This window comes from Staurois parvus, unplaced genomic scaffold (genome assembly GCF_062004578.1).
Source record: "Staurois parvus isolate SC_StPar_1 unplaced genomic scaffold, SC_StPar_1.0 ptg001830l, whole genome shotgun sequence".
Taxonomy (NCBI): Eukaryota; Metazoa; Chordata; class Amphibia; order Anura; family Ranidae; genus Staurois; species Staurois parvus.
This window is the reverse complement of record NW_028319626.1, coordinates 682,605-703,378: the sequence shown is the minus strand read 5'-3', so window position 1 is coordinate 703,378 and position 20,774 is coordinate 682,605. Positions and strand designations below refer to the sequence as shown.

Genomic DNA, 20,774 nt, shown 5'->3' with positions numbered 1-20,774 from the left:
ACGTCAATAATTTGCTGTATTTGTATATTATAGTCTGGTCTCTTACCAGACTATAATATACAGCTGCTAGTTTGGCAGCACTTTTGTCTGGCAACCTTTTTCATAAATTTTTTACTTTAATATAATGTTGTAACCTTAAGCCTACATCCCATTACATGAGCTAGAAGTAGCCATGCTTGTTGAGCGGAGTAGCCATGCTTGTTGACCGAAGCAGCCATGCTTGTTGACCGAAGCAGCCATGCTTGTTGACCGAAGCAGCCATGCTTGTTGACCGAAGCAGCCATGCTTGTTGACCGAAGCAGCCATGCTTGTTGACCGAAGCAGCCATGCTTGTTGACCGAAGCAGCCATGCTTGTTGACCGAAGCAGCCATGCTTGTTGACCGAAGCAGCCATGCTTGTTGCCTAAAAAATTCCGCCAGTTTGGCTTTTACTTATTTTGTCCAGCAACCTTTTTCATTATATTAAACTAAGAGTGGATACCGGCTCACAAATTTTTGGTTGATTCTGAATCATGACGCCAACACTCGCCTTTGTAATGGACATGTAGATTGTAGCCATGCTTGTTGGACGGACTAGCCATGCTTGTTGGACGGACTAGCCATGCTTGTTGGACGGACTAGCCATGCTTGTTGGACGGACTAGCCATGCTTGACAGCTGAGGCTATAAATTCAACCCTTGGCACAAACAACTATGCTTCTGAAAAAATTAGGAACCTTTCAGTGCAAGAAACCAAAAAAAAGTCTCATTTACGGCTAGTAATAAGTAACCTAGAATGTACATTTCTATTGTACTTCCTGTCATCTATGTTGATAAAAGCCACTACAGAATTCAACATGGCGGATACAACGCTAAGCGCCACTCACATGCTCCAAGAACTGCTCTGTGCCTGGGGGGCAATGACCTTTCTTATTAAATCAGTAATATTCCCGAGACACCACAACCAGGTCAGGAACACTCGGTAGAAGGCTGATAAATGTCTAACCAGCTAAGACGTCAGTGGCAAGGTTAAAGTACAACCAGTGAACTGGTAATATGCTCTATTGAACTCTTCCCGTCTACTAGATTAATGTAACTCAGACAACTTTTATAAATGGAGATCGCCGCCCATGATAGGGGTGTTACACCATGACCATAAAACGTTCGGAATCACTTTGGTTGCAAAATTGCAATGGAGACCATCAGTCGTGATGACTTCCTATAACTTCGGGCCAGGCTACACAAAGGCTAAATGTTGGAAGGCAAAGATGAATCAGGATCTGTAAAGCCCTTATCGAGCCGGTTAAATTGTCATCCACATGACACAGATGAAATCACAGCGACAAGAGTTACAGTGGAGACATCATTGTCAAATACTGGCAGGCATTCAGCGCCAGACGCTATGAAGGAGGCCATCTATTAACAAAGAATTGGTGACATCACTCAGACCAGCACTGTTGATTACCTGAATATTTCTCTTGCCCACATAGTGATGAGTGACAGGTGCACTTATCATCTGGGCCTCAAACACATTTCAGCCTACAGCCCAATCATGTGCAATAGATTTAAAGCTCCCAGGTTTTAGGCCATCAGGTCTACACCTCATGCGGATAAACCATACTGAGTTCCAATTTGTCACGTTACGTCCACATTTTTGGTCTATGAAGCAAAATGAACATTCGGCAGTACGTTACTTGCCTCATTCAAGTATATTAAGTTTCCCTCCCCCTTCTCTATTAGCGAATATAAAGAAAACCTAAGCAAGCGACTGTTCTAAGATACAAGGGTTCAACTATACAAATAAGAACAAAAAGGAAACTGGAGCAGCTGCCCACAACAACCAATCAGATCCCAGCTGCTATTTCCACCAGTGCGGATAAGAACGTGAAAACCAATTGGCTGCTGTGGGCAGCCATCCTATTGTTTGTAGTATCTGGTTTTCTGGTTTTATAGTTGAGCTGCCAATGTTTTCATTGTGTGGGACTAACTGGACGCTCACAATGGCAACAATATGGCACACCAACACAAATGGAGACACAAATACAACCGAGAGCTTGTTGTATCCCAGGAACAAAAACCCAGCCTCATAATCTCCTTGCAGTAAGGTTACTAGGTTAAATAGGCTCTTTTCTCATCCAAGGCACGTGGTCTCCGGTTGAACTCCATTATCTCGTCAATAGTCTTTCAGCGTCGCAAACAGTCTCTGCTAGCAGGCAGCTCTTGCCTTCTAAAAGAAATGAACATGCATTGAACATGGGGGTCTGTTGTGCTTTTGTACTAGCATCAACCGCCCTGGCATGACTTGAAAAGAATACAACCTATTTATACAGGGTTTATGTCACTTGCACTAGTTCACATTTAACGATGTGCATCTGATTTCTGAAGATACAACTGAAACAGCCATATGGGAACCAAATTATCGACCCACCAAAAAAACAAAAACAAAAAAAAAAGTATTGAGTGAAGAACGGGCATATTTTACACTAACCATCTTTTAAATTGAAGAACCTTTTATTTGAGGAACCTCTAGAGGTAGAATAGGAGAGCTTTAAGGGACCAAAATGAGATTTAAGAAAAACGAGGCCTACACGCCCTACAGCAACCACTCAAATATTTTTAGAAAGCATACAAGATGGCTTCCACAACCACAGACAAAACAAAAAAATTCATAGTGATTAGACTTGCACCCTTTTAGATGGATACCGCAATGGAAATATGAAAGAAAGGAATGCACAACCTATATTAAATCCCTGCTATTCTGCCTGAGATTTTGTAAGCTCTAGCAATCTTTGCCAAACTTCAGACACCTCGACAAGAATGTTATATGCACACAACACCATGATTTACATTTCCACCAGGATTTCCTATAGAGCCTTTAGAAAAAGCTGCCTTAACGACTAGAATCCAATCGTGCAGGTGAAAAGGCTAAAGGCAGTACAAACCATTAGAAGAAAAAAAAAAAAAAGTTTACTTTTTATAAGTTAAACCCAAGATAATGACATTGGGTGGGGATCCGTGTGAGAGCAGAGCCGCCAAAACCAAAATTAGCTGCTGCCAGCAAACTCCTTGGCCCCATTGCTTAGGGAAGGAAGAAAAAGTCATGAATTCTTCAACTGAGGAAAAGGAGAGAAACATTTTTGTTTTATTCTAGGAGGCTCACCAACTAATCGTGTATTATTACGTTAATCAAACAATGAATCCATCAGCATACTTTTTCGATGAGTAATCAAAAGATTTCTTTTAACATATATATCTAGTCTTGAAGATACTTTTTGGCAACACTTTCATAACATAGATGATGCAGTTTCCTCCCCTTGCTGAGTATTTCACCAGAGTAGTTAACCAGTAATGTGACATCTAGTTTGAAACCAACCAAGGAAGCCTAAATCCTAGAAGCCACAATTAGCTATTACCAAGAGTCTAAATCCTAGAAGCTGAAGTCAGCTGCATCCAGAAGGCTCAATCTTAGTAGCCCCAGTTGGCTACCATCAGAAGCCTAAATCCTGGAAGGTGGCTGCATTCAGCTACCACCAGAGACCTAAATCCTAAAAAGCTACACTTGGCTACTCCCAGAAGCCTAGGTCCTAGAAGCCACAGGATGTCATAGTCAACTACTATGAGAAGCCCAAATCCTAGAAGCCACAGTTGGCTACCATCAGAAGCCCAAATCCCAGAAGCCACACAGTCAACTATTACCAGAGGCCTAAATACTAGAAGCCACAGTCAACTAATACCATATGCCTAAATCCTATAAGCAAGTCAACTTCTACCAGAAGCCCAAATCCTAGAAGCCACATTTGGCTACCATCAGAAGCCACATTTGGCTACCATCAGAAGCCCAAATCCCAGAAGCCACAGTCAACTATTACCAGATGGAACCCACCAAACTTTTTAGTTACCACAGTTTTACTTTAAAAACAAACATTAAAAAAAGACATACAAACATCTGGGCAAATTTTTTCAAGAGGAGCATCCTCTCACAAGGCAGGCTGGACTTTTTAGTCCCTCAGCAGCCAACCAATGTTCTCCAACAAAAAACCTTTAAAACAGGGCCTCTCTGGAACTGAATAGCCATCTACCCTCCAGTGTTAATGTTCACTCAGGTTTTATTTGTGTGTCACGACTAAATTGAGGCTGTGGATCAGAAGCCCAAATCTTTGCAGCTGAAAATAAACTCTTAGGAAGCCGCTCGGTGACAGTAGGCAGTCAGCCAGACTGCAGTGTGGGTTATTTAATCCCGCTTAAGAAAGATGGTTGTGTTGGCAGTGACCTCGGCGTGGCCCTGTTACAGTATTCTCCTAGACGGCTCATTCTCAGGTCATCGGGAGCCGGCACCAGCAGGAATTCAATGTTCACTTTCAGAACTGTGCAGTCACGTAGCTGATAATGGAGGCGACAGGCAGATACCGTCAAGCCAGGGAACATTAATTGCACAGAGAGAGCAATGCACCCAGACAGCTCTCCCCTGAGTGGCACCATAAGTTCTTGTGATGTTTGGAATGACAACAACCCCAAGCTCGCAGGAATGTATTGGAGCCGATAAAAGATGGCTGCTGAGGAGCAAAAACAAAACAAGACAAGTCACCGCAACACAAGTCATAAAAGTGATAAATGGAAAAACAAAAAAAAGATATTATCTATACTAGAAAAAAACTGCAAGGGATGAAAACCCATTCTTGCTGTTTGGGTCAGATCAATAGACCCCCTCAATCCCACGTAGCCCACCCTAGCTGTTTGAATGTGTTTTCTGCCAGGAAAGAGGCCGACAGAAGAAAAAGTGTCACAGGCCAAAAGCTACATGGGTCTTTGCCAAGTCCCAGTTTCCCTCCACTTCACCGGCCTGGCCTCTTGCAGGCACGGTCAGATGATGTGTACTTTATAGCAGTACACCCAGTCTGGCAGGCGGCCTAGTCTCATCCAAAGCCTTTACGCTGTCGTCTTGCTATTAACCCCTGACGATAACCTCACTTTGCAAGGCCCCTACACGGCTCTGCTCACGTAATCTTTCATTAACATGCTTCTTAGCTGCCAAAGACATACCAGGATAAGCTCGTGCTCACGGTCGCACCCTTTCCGCCTCGCGTCAAGGCCAAAAAGCGATAGATTTCCCTAATTTCCAACAAAAGTCGCAGCAACCGATCTTCTCGACGCAAAGTAGCCATTGTTAATCCACAAGAGTTCAACCAGAACGGGTAACTTTGAACCGACTTTGTGTGGCGGTCTTAAGGCAACAAAATAGGCCTCAGGTATGAAGTAGAAGAAAAATATCCTTTTTGAAACCCCTACGTACCATAAGGCTCCAGAAACTTTAGGCACTTACAGCAGCAAATCAAATTGTTCGCTCTCATTTTACGATGGGTGCCACAATATACCATTTAGGTCACCCTAGTTGCAAGACATGGGTTCTGCAATGCGATACAAAGTGCCTAATGCGGTTATCAAAACCCTTAGAGGGAAGTATAAGAGATTTAATGGAGAACTCCAAACCCAAGTTAAAAATGAATAGTCCATTAAAAGATCAACCAGCTTTTCTTGCAATTTTCAATTTCAATTTACAGATTTCCCCCTAAGTACTTTTTTACTGCCAACAGATGTCCTCAGTCTGATGGCCAGCATCATTCAACCCACATATTCTGAGCCCAGGTCAGCCTGTACAGTGAAAGGAGAAGTAGCACAGTGATACGCTTATCTCTGTCACTCTGCTCTCACCTCCAATCAGCTTTGTCAACTGATTGTCTCCTTGTGCTGCTTGTTCTTCTCACACTCCAGCCCTGCAGTACAGGGACAGCAAAAGGCTTATACCATTTCCCATTCAGGTATTTGTACTGCTTGCATTTTAAAAATACATGTAAATGATGCATGATTGCAGAACTGCATTCGTGTTTTTTTTATATATCTGCCTACAGACTTCAATAAACTGGACGGACTTCTACGGTTGAACTGGACGGACTTCTACGGTTGAACTGGACGGACTTCTACGGTTGAACTGGACGGACTTCTACGGTTGAACTGGACGGACTTCTACGGTTGAACTGGACGGACTTCTACGGTTGAACTGGACGGACTTCTACGGTTGAACTGGACGGACTTCTACGGTTGAACTGGACGGACTTCTACGGTTGAACTGGATGAACTTTTGGCTTTTTTTCAGCCAGACTAACTATGTAACTATGTAACTCTAGCATAAAATGCATTTTAATTCAATATAAACAGCAGCCAGTATCTGGAGCCAATTGTCACCATGCTGTAAAATGCATAGATTGAATAAGATAGTTCTCTGTGACTTTGCGAGATACCAGCACGATCAAAAGACGCAACGAAACATTCCTGGCTTGTACGCTATGCCATAATGAAACTTCAGTCAGGCAGTCATCGGGGCTTTTGTAGTAAGCAGGAACCAAACACTGAACTCCGAGGCACATCGCTCTTCTCAGAAAAGGGTTGTACTTAAGAAAATGGATTTTCACACTGTCAAGTAGACTCAACTAAATAATAACCACAATTAGTTGCAGTCTGACAACAAGGCTTGTAGCAAAAACAACAAATCTTTTACGATTTGGGTCTAGAAATAGAAACAGCTTAAAGTAGATCAAGCCAAACCTTTTTTTTTTTTAAGTTACAATGAAAACCTCGGACAGGTTTTTATTGCTGTCCCTGCTGGGGAAATTCACCCTCCGGGGCCTGAAAGTTAAATTCCCCAAATTTTGCAGGAAAACCCAAAATTTTGAATTGGCACCAGAACATGAATAAAAGGGTAAACTTTCAAATGGAGATACTTGTTTTGGTGACACCTGTCTAGGAAGGGATTTCCCTCACTTCCTGTTGCGTGCACAAAGTTTAGGCTGTTATACGTTTATAGGGTCAGTCCACCCTTTGTTGTGGATCAGCAGTCCACAACTCTATTCCTGTGCTGGTTCCAACTCACAATTTTGAGTTGTGGACTGATCATCCACAACAAAGGGTGGAGTGACCCTATAAACGTATAACAGCCAAAACTTCTTTGTAAAGGCAACAGGAAGTGAAGAAAAAATCCCTTGCTAGACAGTCACCAGAACAAGTGTCTCCATTGAAAAATGTCCCCTTAAATTTTTGAATTAGCACCAGAACACAAATAAAGGGGAAATTTTTCAATGGAGATGCTTGTTCTGGTGACCACTGTCTAGGAAGGGATTTTCCTCACTTCTTGTTGCGTGCACAAAGAAGTTTAAGCTGTTGCAGGGCAGACTGACCACTTGGAAACTCGGGCACTGCCCGAGGGCCCGGGGTCAGTAGGGGGCCCCATGAGATGCCCCGGTACCTTTTTCATAGGCTTTTTTGAGTTTGGGCAAGGACACAGGGGCCCCATGATCCCCTATTGCCCGGGGGCCCCATGAGTTGTCAGTCCACCCTTGGGCTGTTATACATTATAGGATCAGTCCACCCTTTGTTGTGGATCATCAGTCCACAACTCACAATTTTCAGTTGGAACCAGCACAGGAATAGAGTTGTGGACTGATGATCCACAACAAAGGGTGGACTGACCCTATAATATATAACAGCAGCCAAAACTTTTGTGCACGCAACAGGAAGTAAGGGAAATCCCTTCCTAGACAGTTGTCACCAAAACAAGTATCTCCATTGGAAAATTTCCCCTTTATTTGTGTTCTGGTGCCAGTTTAAAAATTTTAAAGGGGACATTTATCAATGAAGACACTTGTTCTGGTGACAACTGTCTAGGAAGGGATTTCCTTCATTTCCTGTCATTTGCACAAAAAAGTTTTGGCTGGCGATATACATTAAAAAGGGTCAGTCCACCCAAACCTGAATTTCAGTTATGCTTTGTAAATCTTCTAGAAGCTCCAGTGGCAAAATCTCCCGACCCAAGTTCCCAATTCCTCTATCCCTGTCATGGGCTATTGTTCTTCGTTACTCCCATTGCCCTTCCTTGTAGCCACTGCATGTGGGTGAAGCTGGGAACTGACCCTTTCATAAATCTTAGGGGTTACTTGGAAACCCCCTTAACCTTCAAAGAAGTCCCCAGTCCTTTGGTAAAGGTCTACATCCACATTGCATTCTACCGGAATTTGCCTAAGCAGAGGCCCTTCTACAGCTGAGGAACTGCAAATTGCTGTAATCCCAGTCGCATAGTGTGGAAAGGTTAGAACCTCTCATTTTGTGGGAGAAATTTCCCCTCTCTGCCTGGGGACCACACAAAAGGGGGGTCTGCTCAACAGCTTCATAGATGTAAATAAAAACCTGTCTGAAGCACTAAACCTTATCCTGAGGATACTAAACAAAATGATGCTTTTATTGCCATCTTCTCCTCCATTAGAGATCCATCACACTTCCTGTCCTGTTGACCACACAGGAAGAGAGGAAAATATCTTCAAAAGAGGTCATGGAATGCAATAAAGACCCCTGAGGTGCTTTGCAAAAAAATAAAATACTTTTTTGGATTTCCACAAAAGTCTAAAACAGGCAGTAGATATTCTGACTTGTATATTACTTGAAAAATATGAACTTTTTACAAAGTATGAAACCCCTTTTGTTTTGCACATGGTTAATAAAAGACCTCCAGAAGGAGTTTGGATAAACTCTGAACCAAGTTTGGTCTGCGTTACCCTAGGGAACACGGCGTGCTGTTTCTGATAAGGGAGACGAACCACAGGAGGGGTCATTAAGAAAGATTGCCCACAAAAATTTGTTTTTGTGCCAAGATAGATTCTTTTAAGAAAAGGAAAAAAAAAAAAGAAGAAGGAGGAGGATGGAGGGGGGGAAAGACTAGTTCCACATACAACATGAAAGGGCAGCTCATGTGAATTAAAGGTCATCTCTATGCTTTGCGGGAGGAACCAGCTCTTTTGTGAGGGGGCCCTCTGGGGATTCAATTTTTTTTGCATTTACATTTTTTCTTCCTCTGCCAAAGGAATCAAATCTCTGGCTCCAGCCTCCCAAGTCCCGACCTTTATGCCACCACCACCCCCCCTGAACTGTGCCCCATTCATTAAGCCAGCTCACTACAGCGAGGCCCGAGCTGGGGGGAGTGAAAAAAAAAAAAAAAAAAAAAAAAAGGACGGGAAAAGAAAACTGCACAGGAAAAAAAAACCTCTGATTGGTTGAAACATGAGACCGTAAGAAAAAAAAAAAAAAAACCTACTGCATACTCTCAAAAGCACAACAAAGGAGAGAGATATTTTTTGTATCCAGGTTGGAAAGGAGATGGCACATTTCATCGTCACCTGCTAAGCTACTAATGGGTTTTTTTTGAAGTCCCCATTCACATTTCCACTTTGGCGTTCTTTTGGGCATTTAATATACATTTTAGAACACATTGTACCGCAGGCAAGTCACAATGCAAAATAAAAAAATACTTCAAGTTGCCACATCGGATATAATGCTAAGTGTAGGCCTGCAGTCCTGATCTCAAATCTACAGTCCCCATTTAGGAGCGGATAATGGGACTAATAATTGTATCTTTGATTCTTGCTGGATTGAGTGTGGTTGAAAGTGCCTGAAAACTGGTGTATGGTGTGTATGGCCAGTTTAAGGCCCTTTTCACACGGGTGTTCAATCAGTTCATTTTTGACCCAAGATTAGATGTATTAAAAGAATGGAATGCAATACATCCCTCAGGGTGGCTGGATGCAAGCCGATGCACATCCTTTCACATGTGGGTCCATTCAGATTCATTGGACCAAACAGAAGAAGTTTGGATCCAGGTATGTTTTGCAGACCTCAATGGACATGGATGAATAGAGGCGAGCATCTATGTACATTCAACCACCATATGGGATTACATGGGTCCATTTTTCCTCCATCACAGGATGGAAAAAAAGATGTTACGGACAGTGAATGCAAGCAGATGAGCATCCTTTTATATCTAGGTCTTTTCAGGTTCAAAGGACAGAACACAATGGGTTTGGATCCAAGTATGTTTTGCAGACCTGGATGGACATGGGCAAATATAGGCACATGCCCATGTATGTCCAACCACCATATGGAATTAAAATGGGTCCATTTTTCCTCCATCACACGATGGAAAAAAGAGGTTACAGAAGCAGAACAGACACAGGTGTGACATCCCTTTCTGTTCTGATCCGTAGTTACATAGTTAGTCTGGCTGAAAAAGAGACAAAAGTCCATCCAGTTCAACCACAGACTGATCCGACTCCATAAGGGTCAGTCTATGGATCCCCTGCTACAATATAAATGGATGCACCAGTGTTACAGGGTCGCAATGCCTGAAATTTTTGCTTATTTGTGCGATCCACCTCATTTGCCATAGAATCACTTTGATGTGCTACATGGTATTACTCAATAGGTCAATCTTATGCCAAGTGGTTAGCGATCCTTCTATACATCAACCCCAACCCATAAAATCGCACACACCAGGCTGAGCTTTCCATTTCTCTAAGCTGTTCCAGAGGCTAGCAAGGTATCCCACTGCAATAAAAATGATCAGCAAAACTATTTAAAAACCACTAAAACCAGCAAAAACAAGATGGCCGTAACGTGACACTGCATTCATCCCCTCTGCCTGCCTCCTGGAGCTTCAGTCCTCCGCTTGCAGGGCCGGACATTAAAGAAGTACGTAAGAACGCAAAACAAGGCCACTAGTAAATCGGACCTAATGCAAAACAAATGGTTTTTCATGTGGAGGCGCTTGGCTCGGATTCATGGCCTGCATAGCTGAGCTAGCTCCATTCTTCATGAATCAACACTTATCAGGACCTCATTAGGAGGGAGAGCTGAAGTTACACACAACTTTTTTTTTGGTGGGGGAGGGTTTGGAAGTAAAAGAAAAACATCAGGGTAGATAAACGGCAACATTTGTTATCTCCATAGTTGATAGTAGAAAAACTGAAGATGTCTGACGCCAAATTTAGCAAAGCACATATTTCAAATGGCTACGATGCCAGGATGGGATTAACTTTGAAAACCGTATTAATCAGATCGAATCAATAAGGCAGCCAACTACTGGAGGAGAGCCCCTGGCGGGAACTGCGTGGGGGGGGGTTGGGGGAAATGGTGGGAGGCCTCACTTCCAAAAGCTATATATCAAAAAGCAAAAGTCTTCAAAAGAATCCCTAAGGTGTGTTTCCTTCTAGCTATAGGCCATTGTGTGGGGACTTCCCAGTCTCTTGACCCAGGGTGGTCACCTGATTGGTATTTTAAAGGCTTGGTCTGTAAAATTAGAACTCCTAGGGCATGCTACAATGTGATGCTACAGAAAGCTGTCAACGACTAGAGACGGGCTACGAGAGACGGTCAACGACTAGAGACGGGCTACGAGAGACGGTCAACGACTAGAGACGGGCTACGAGAGACGGTCAACGACTAGAGACGGGCTACGAGAGACGGTCAACGACTAGAGACGGGCTACGAGAGACGGTCAACGACTAGAGACGGGCTACGAGAGACGGTCAACGACTAGAGACGGGCTACGAGAGACGGTCAACGACTAGAGACGGGCTACGAGAGACGGTCAACGACTAGAGACGGGCTACGAGAGACGGTCAACGACTAGAGACGGGCTACGAGAGACGGTCAACGACTAGAGACGGGCTACGAGAGACGGTCAACGACTAGAGACGGGCTACGAGAGACGGTCAACGACTAGAGACGGGCTACGAGAGACGGTCAACGACTAGAGACGGGCTACGAGAGACGGTCAACGACTAGAGACGGGCTACGAGAGACGGTCAACGACTAGAGACGGGCTACGAGAGACGGTCAACGACTAGAGACGGGCTACGAGAGACGGTCAACGACTAGAGACGGGCTACGAGAGACGGTCAACGACTAGAGACGGGCTACGAGAGACGGTCAACGACTAGAGACGGGCTACGAGAGACGGTCAACGACTAGAGACGGGCTACGAGAGACGGTCAACGACTAGAGACGGGCTACGAGAGACGGTCAACGACTAGAGACGGGCTACGAGAGACGGTCAACGACTAGAGACGGGCTACGAGAGACGGTCAACGACTAGAGACGGGCTACGAGAGACGGTCAACGACTAGAGACGGGCTACGAGAGACGGTCAACGACTAGAGACGGGCTACGAGAGACGGTCAACGACTAGAGACGGGCTACGAGAGACGGTCAACGACTAGAGACGGGCTACGAGAGACGGTCAACGACTAGAGACGGGCTACGAGAGACGGTCAACGACTAGAGACGGGCTACGAGAGACGGTCAACGACTAGAGACGGGCTACGAGAGACGGTCAACGACTAGAGACGGGCTACGAGAGACGGTCAACGACTAGAGACGGGCTACGAGAGACGGTCAACGACTAGAGACGGGCTACGAGAGACGGTCAACGACTAGAGACGGGCTACGAGAGACGGTCAACGACTAGAGACGGGCTACGAGAGACGGTCAACGACTAGAGACGTGCTACGAGAGACGGTCAATGACTAGAGACGTGCTACAAGAGACGGTACAAGCCTGCAGGTATGCTACAAGAGATGGTCAGAGAATAAGGACTTACTACAAGGGATGGTCTATAGCTGCAGACATGCTCAAGAAATGGTCATTGACGATGGACATGCTCTGCTACAAGAGATGGTCAGAGACTGCAGATATGCTACAGCAACATGTTTTTGGAGTTGTTGGGAGACTGGGGAGACATGCTCAGGAGACCTATTACATGAGACTTAAGAATCACTTCCATCACAGCTCCTTTACATGTCAATACTTCCACATTTGTTCTCTTTAAAAGGCCCTAAAAAGTACTTGTATCTTGTTAAGAGAAATTTGAAATGTGGCACATTATTAAAACATAAAAAGGGATGGACAGCACTAAAAAAGGTAAAAATAGTGAGAAAGAAATAAACAGTTATTTCTATTACTGATTTGAGCATACAACTGTGTAAGTAAAAAAAAAAAAAAAAAAAAAAAAAAAAAAAAAAAAAACACAAAATGCAGAAGAGCCACATTCGGCCCATGGACTGCAGCCCGCATGATGGACATCAGGACTTTGTCTCTAAATTCTCACTAAAGGTCTTTTCTGCTTTTCAAAAATTACCCCCGCACATCAACCACATAAAGAAAAAAGTCAATTCATCGAGGAGGAAAAAGGAAAAAAAAAAAAAAGTCAGAGGCATGAAATAAGAGAGATATTGGTTTCAGCAGCCCAGGCCTCCAGATTAAGCTGTACAAGAGAGCCAGCTCTCCCCTTAAGGAGGTATTCGTAGACTGGCTCTGCTATTTCCTGCATCTCAATCCCCTCCTTTCTTCCCCTTCACTGGCAGCCCAGACAGAGATGTTATCATCCAGGCAGAACTTTCAACCTAAACCAAGGGCGGTCCCCTTCGCTCGTTTCATGTGGGATGAAAAAAAAAAAAAAAAAAACACAAGCAGGGCTCGATTTAACAGTTATCACAAGCTGGCATCTTGAATAATCTGTTGAGGAACCCTCAAGGCAAGCATAGACCATCTTTACAGGGGGAAACTGCTTGTGGAACTACAAGTCCTAGCTTGTGTAGCCACATGACCAGGAGATTTAGGTCATCCACACAATCTATTGGCACCTAAACATAAAAGGCAATGCATCATTTTACAAGCAAACCTTTCTGGTGAATGCCATTTTTAATGGCATCTCCAGGTATGCATGTAGGCAAAGTAGGCTTCTGTCTATAGGTGACAGAGGAAAAAAGGGGCAGATTTTTTTTTTCTGTATCGTGATTGGCCACATGTTTTTTGCCTATGATGAATAAAATTATTGTCATCCCACGTACGGTAAGCTTATTTACAAAATTCACTATATTCTAAAGCTTGGTCAGGACTAGGCATGAGCATATGTCTGTTCAGAGTTGGGTTGAGGTCTGAACCCAGTAGCTGTCATTTCTGGCCCATTAAGCTGTGGAAGGGGGATTGCCTGCCCCACCGCAGGGATGCTCGTGATATCATTGACTCAATATGGCCACATGGTCATATTAGGTCCATGACACTGGACTTATATAGCCAAATTAGGTTAATGATGTCACAAGCATCCCCGCTACTTTGTAAAGTCTGCTGCAGGGTGGGAACCAGGATTAACAATGACAGCTGGCTTCTGGGCTCCATAAGTGGAAATCATGCCCTGGGTGCTTCCCAAGGCCTGGTACAATTGTACCTCCTAAATGTGGTTATTCAGGCTGAGCATGCCTTAGTTCTGAACCAGGGAAAAAAAAACAAAAAAAAAACAAACCCTTTTCCTTATTCTTATCTGGGGGAAGCTGTGCTGTTGATCCAATGGGGACACCTGTCCCCAAAACAGTCAAAGTCCCCCAGTCACACCTGACTGAATGGTCATGGTTTACCCAAGTGCTACAACGTTGAACATCCTATTTAGTGGTGCCCCTTCTCTCCTGTTGCCACTTGTTTGAAATTGTACATGAGCTTCTTTTTGGAGCTGAATTTCGGCTCTGTAGACTTGGGAGCAACCAATACCATTGAGTGTGAAAAATGTGCTCTAACAATTGGTCTTCTCCTCCTAGCACCCTCACTGGAGCCATAGAGGTCCTTGTAGGGCCTTGAGAACATCTATGTCCTAGGGAAGATGCTAGATGGTTCTCACCATGCAGATGAAAGGTCTCTACATCCAGCCTGAACATACCTGAATTCTCCAACCCTCAAGGCCTGCAAAGCAATTAAAGGATTCAGGAGTATCTATAGTGGATGTGCAGACATTTTTCCTTCTAGTGAGGGCCCACATTAACTTCTGAGACCTCAGTGATACCCCTTTAGAAGAACCATGTCAAGTGTCATATTGTCCGGGAAGAAGTAGGCTTAGATTACATGGCTCAGGAGCTCCAACTGCAAAAGACACACACAATGAGCACATTTTCTGCACCCACAAACTGGTCTCCTCCTCCTAGCATCCTCACTGGGGCCACAAAGGTTCATATCAGTCCACAAGAACCTCTGTGACCCCAGTGAAAATGCTGGGCGGTCCTCAGCAGGCAGATAAAAGCCTCTACATCCAGCATGGACATTCCTGAACACTCAAAACCCCAAGGTCTACAAACCAAATGAACAACTTAGGGGTATCTTTGGTGGATGTGTAGACTTCATCCATCTGGTGAGGGTCCACATGAACCTCAATTAGACCCCAATGATGCCCCTAAAAAACCATGTAAAGCCTCAAGAGGACCCGGGAAGATGTTGGCATAGAGGACATGGCTCAAGAGCTCCAACAGCAAAAGACAAAACACCACCACACAGAAAGAGCAGGAAGATACAAGGAAAATGACACATGATATCACAGAAGATATTACTTCCTATTGGTCAAAACAGGAACCTGAAGCTTGTAAAAACACAAAAACACAAAAGAGCACTTAAAAAAACAAAAACAAATATGCAAAAAAAAAAAATCTTCAAAATCAACTGAAAAAGCTCACACTCAAGTGTGAATTGTGGCCAAGAGATTAATTCCCCCGAGTTTGGGAGATTTCCTCCAACTTCCTGGTGCCTCTGTGGGACAGGAAATGAAGGGATATCTCTCCAGACAACAAAACAGAAATTAATTTGGGTACACTACCCTACTATACATCAAGCTAGAAAAATGTAACCTAAAGAAGGAATAAATGGACTAGGTCAGATTCTGCTTCATACGGCACATCCAATATGGAGGTTGAGGCCATGCCTGCTCCCACAATGCACTGCAGCCTGCTCATACTTGTATAAAACTATATTTTAGGTTGGTTTTTTTTTTTTGCTTCCTTCTCAGTGCTGACATCTGGAACTGAAAATATATAGACTGCTGGGGCCTCCTGGCAAAATCCTTAATGAAGACTTGAGAAGAATTTACTGTTGATTTCTGTTTTTCATTTTTCTCTCCCCCCTTCCCACCCCCCTCCTTTTCTTTTGCAGATGAGGGTCTGCTTGCCTATAACAGCCCAATTAAGTACTGTTCAGTCCAACTTTAACGACCTTCAGTTTCTATAGCACGATGGTATGTTTGCCTAGTAAACGTGCAAGACTTTCTTTCAGCGTACCCACAAAAACTCATTTAGGGCAAGCACAGAGAGATAGGGGCCCCCTTCTTTAACACGAGCCAAGCAACAACACAACCAGCTTCTCAGATCTGGAAACCACACCAGCAACAGCACAAAACTCCACAAAAAGTTATAAAATAAATCGTTCTGCAACCATTAACCAAATATCAACAATATCGCCATGCTGAAAGTAAGGGAACTGGATAGATATCTCACCTGAAAGCCCCTCAGGGGCCAAATAATTAGATCCCCCTGTCTCGGTAGAGGAAGGCACGAAGTCTGGACAATCCGCTGAAATAGGAAACAAAAAGCTTGTTAATTTGGAGGTTTCATTTAATATTTATTAAAGCGAACATAATTGCATATATGTAAAGTTTTACCAGCCAAAATAAAATGATTCTGCATGGTCAGTTTTGCAATCCTTTCCACAAGGCATACCTAGATCTCAGATCTTCACCGCAGGACACAACCTGCAGTAAGAGATTTCCCAACACACCGATTTTAAATAAAAAAAACAACAACAACATAACAGCACACTGATAAGTATTCATTCTGCACTATCCTCAATCCCCTGTCAGCAAGCAGCCAATGCTAGACTGACAACATTGAGTAATTGGCTACCAGGAAACAGATATGGATGCTTGCACTAGCTTTATGTAAACTGCATTAGGCAGTTGTCACCAGAACAAGTGCCTGCACTAGAAGATTTCCTTTCACCTTCTGTTTCTGTGAAAAATCAAACATTTTGGATTTCTCATCACTGGAATGGCAATCTATGCAGATATTTATATATCTAGCTACACTATATTGCCAAAAGTATTGGTCGGCCTGCTTTTACACGTACATGAAATGTAATGGCCCCCCAGTCTTAGTCCGTAGGGTTCAATATTGAGTTGGCCCCGCCCTTTGCAGCTATAACAGCTTCAACTCTTCTGGGAAGGCCGTCCACAAGGTTTAGGAGGGTGTCTATTGGAAGGTTGGACCATTCTTCCAGAAGCACATTTGTGAGGTCGGGCACTGATGTCGGAGGAGGAGGCCTGGCTCGCAGTCTCCGCTCTAATTCATCCCAAAGGTGTTCTATGGGGTTGAGGTCAGGACTCTGTGCAGGCCAGTCAAGTTCCTCCACCCCAAACTGGCTCCTCCATGTCTTTATGGACCTTGCTTTGTGCACTGGTGTGCAGTCATGTTGGAACAGGAAGGGGCCATCCCCAAACTCTTCCCACAAAGTTGGGAGCATGAAATTGTCCAAAATGTCTTGGTATGCTGACGCCTTAAGAGTTCCCTTCACTGGAACCAGGGGGCCAAGCCCAACCCCTGAAAAGCAACCCCACACCATAATCCCCCCTCCACCAAACTTTACACTTGGCACAAAGTCAGGCAAGTACTGTTCTCCTGGCAACTGCCAAACCCATATACGTCCATCGGATTGCCAGAAGCGTGATTGGTCACTCCAGAGAACACGTCTCCACTGCTTGAGTCCAGTGGTGGCGTGCTTTACACCACTGCATATGACGCTTTGCATTGCTTGGCTGCACGGCCATGGAAACCCATTCCATGAAGCTCTCTATGCACTGTTGTTGTGCTAATCTGAAGGCCACACCAAGTTTGAATGTCTTTAGCTATTGACTCTACAGACAGTTGGCGACTTTTGCGCACCGTGCGCTTCATCATGCGCTGAGCCCGCTCTGTCATTTTATATGTCCTACCTTTGGCAGTATAGTGTATGCTAAATCCAAAAACAAAATATTTGGCTTACACTTTGAAATGCCTATACTTTTTTTTTTTAAATAATTACTTTTTTACTTAATTTTGGAATGGACTGAATGGTTCCTGAATTCTGCAACAGTTTGGCTTTCTTGCACCCCCACATCTGTAAATGATAAATGGTGACTATTGCGAATTCTAAACAAGTAACACAAAAAGATATGAGGGCATTCCACACCATACATGTGCCATTGATATGACTGCCAACAAGCACATCTGGGGTTAGTGGCAAGTTTTCTGTCTATATCCACCTAACAAGGGTAAAAAAAAATAAAAATTTTGGTTAAAATAAAACATAAAAAAATAATGGTATAAGAATCTCTGTTTTCATGGAAACATGAAACAGAACACAGTTAATGAATCCTGGAGAAGCAGCAATATAAACCATATGTTGCAATGTCTTTTCTGCATTAATGAGATCCTGAGCAAAAAAAAAAAACAAAAAAAAAACAAAACAAAAAAGGAAAAACAAAAAAATAAATAAAAAAAGCACAAAGCCCAGGGGCCCCTGGGGGCCACTAGCTGAAGGCTGCAATCTTCTTATATGTTCTGCACAGAGATGACATGAACTATGAATGATGTGGGTAGGAAAATATTAAAAAGAGCAACTAGCATGCTCAATGGATCACGTATTGGGTCTTTAGTTGCAAAAAAAGAGACTCACTCATCTTGCTGTATTCTTGTGTGACCCCATTTCTTAACAGCTTCACAAAGTGGGTGGAGCCCTGACCTTTCAGATATCCTGACTAAGATGTCCTAAACCAGTCGTGTTCACACTTGAGCACCACTCAAAAAACCTACATGAACGTCTTTTTGGGCAGAATTGCGCGTTTTAACTCCAGTAGACTTTACCGTTGGCGCGTTTTCTTGCCTAGCAACTAACTTTCCATTCGGTGATAGAATGTAAAAAAAAATGCTCAACACCGAATCACGCACAAGTCGCAAAAGAACATGAAAGGCCCGCAAAACGACCAAATCTCAAGTTTAAATGGGGCATTAAGCTGGCCATACATGTATGGGGCTGAACGAGAAAAATCTATAGATTTCCCCATCCACACTAGACACCACTGCCAGATATTGTAGTCTGACAGCCAGCAACTGCCAGAATAGCCAGAGTCATTGAATCTGATTGGCTGAAGTCAATGTTCAGTGAACTTTTTTACATTTGGTTCCAACAATTTCTCAATGGTTGGAGCCAGCAGGGCCACCATGGCTCAAATTTTCACCAATTTACAAAAATCTGCTGATATTCCAGCCATGTATTTAATTCAACCTGTTGCCATTAAATTGCTCCAATTGGCTCAAACGTTTGGATGATGTACAAAAATTGTCTGGAATACCAGCCATCTATGGCCAACTTAACTCAACCTCTTGTCATCTACCCCAAAAGGAGAGATCAGTTTTGGTTGATCTGGCACTGCCGCTACTAGATATCCGAAGGATGTAACCAAGATTAAAATGCAATTTAGGAACAGGAAAAAAAAAAAAAAAAAAAAAGCCCATTCAGGTCCACTAAACGTTTAATTGGGGCAAAGTATGAGCCATCCCAGGAATATACAGTTTAACAGGAAGCACTTAATCAAACTTCAAACAATAGAGGAGACAGGAAGGGGAGACACTTGTGTAATGGTGCGCCGTACACTTTCTCAACGTCTTTAAGAATTTTTTTTTCCTGTCCCCTAAATATCCTAAAGGAAATAGTTGATTTTTCACCCCTTCCTTACCAGTTATCTTAATTACGCAAGAAAGTCATATACATTACAGGAGGATGACTACATGGCAAGCCTGTGCAGTGCCAACATCCAGTACGACACGCTTCCAGCCCCGGAGCACACCGTAGACGACGCAAAGCGCTGCACTCCCACGTATGGCAACGACACCTCATGTCATGTAGGAACTTGGCAGGAGAACAACAAAACAGAAAAAAGGGACATTTTCTTTTGTCGTCTTAGGAAATAACTTGGGCTGTCTGCTTTTAGCTGTGCGCCAAGATGTTTACCTTGAAAGAGAAGAACCTACAAACTTTCGGGTCCTCCTCTTGCTAGGAATATGCTGTCAGCCATTTTTAAATGCCTCAGAGTAAATATTCAAGCCTGGCAGGGAACCAGGAGGTTCCAGACAAAGCACTGCTCAAAGTGTCTGGGCCAACATAAAAACCATAAGCAGTACATCCCTGCAATGCATGCACAGTTCCCCTTGTTTTGTCTCTTTTAAGACCCTGCAGGTAGAGGAAAAAAAATACCTGTTGATCTGCCAGAAATCCAGTGAGCTCCTTCACCTTTTATTTTAGGCCTAGAGTGTTGCCTGAAATCCCAAGCAATGTTGTCAGCCCTTGCCTGAGTTCTCCCCTGCTGGACTACAGAACATATCTCCATAACACGAGGCGGCAGATAAGGAAAAAGGAGGTGGTGTCCTGTAGTCCAAGGAAACCTCAGGCAGGGCTGACAGCACTGCTGGGAATTTTGGTGCAGCAAAGGTACAATGTGGTCAGCTCACAAAGGTTGGATTTCTCAAAGGATCAATGGGCATTTTTCTGTACTTGCAAAATTTATAAAGAGATAGAAACATGGGGAAATAAGTATTGCCAAGATGTGATACATATGTGTTTTTTTTATTTATGATAGTTCTTCATAGATAGACAAGCTTGTACAGGCATCCATAGGATTTCAGCATCCACATCAAGTCTTAGAAGGGGAAGCCCAGTTTACCATTCTCAACCAGAGTTCTGTGGAATCCTAGGTTCCACCAGAGGTTGCTAGAAGTCCCATGAGCTGTGGCTTACCGTCTCATCTTCCCATGATAGGCTTTCCTAGATAGACAGGCTTTTAAAGTCATAAGATTTCAACATCTACTTCAAGGCTTAAAAAGGGTAAGCCCAGCTGACTATTCTCAACTAGGGTTCTTTGGAATCCTAGGGTTCCTCCAGAGGTTGCTAGAACTCCCATGAGCTGTGGCTGTCTCATGGCTCATCTTCCCATGATAGTCTTTCCTAGATAGGCAGGCTTTTAAAGTCATCTATAAGATTTCAGCATCTACTTCAAGGCTTAAAAGGGTAAGCCCAGCTGAC

At 43.6% G+C, this 20,774-nt stretch overlaps 1 protein-coding gene across 2 annotated transcripts in view; it reads right to left on the bottom strand.

Annotated features, from left to right (window-relative positions):
* SMAD7 (SMAD family member 7) overlaps positions 1-20,774 on the bottom strand; it is a 56,136-nt gene that overhangs the window by 22,266 nt on the left and 13,096 nt on the right. For both annotated transcript variants that reach the window (XM_089664078.1, XM_089664079.1), the window contains one exon: positions 16,160-16,234. In XM_089664078.1, the coding sequence (XP_089520204.1) occupies positions 16,160-16,234 (75 nt within the window). The remainder of the gene's footprint in view (positions 1-16,159; positions 16,235-20,774) is intronic.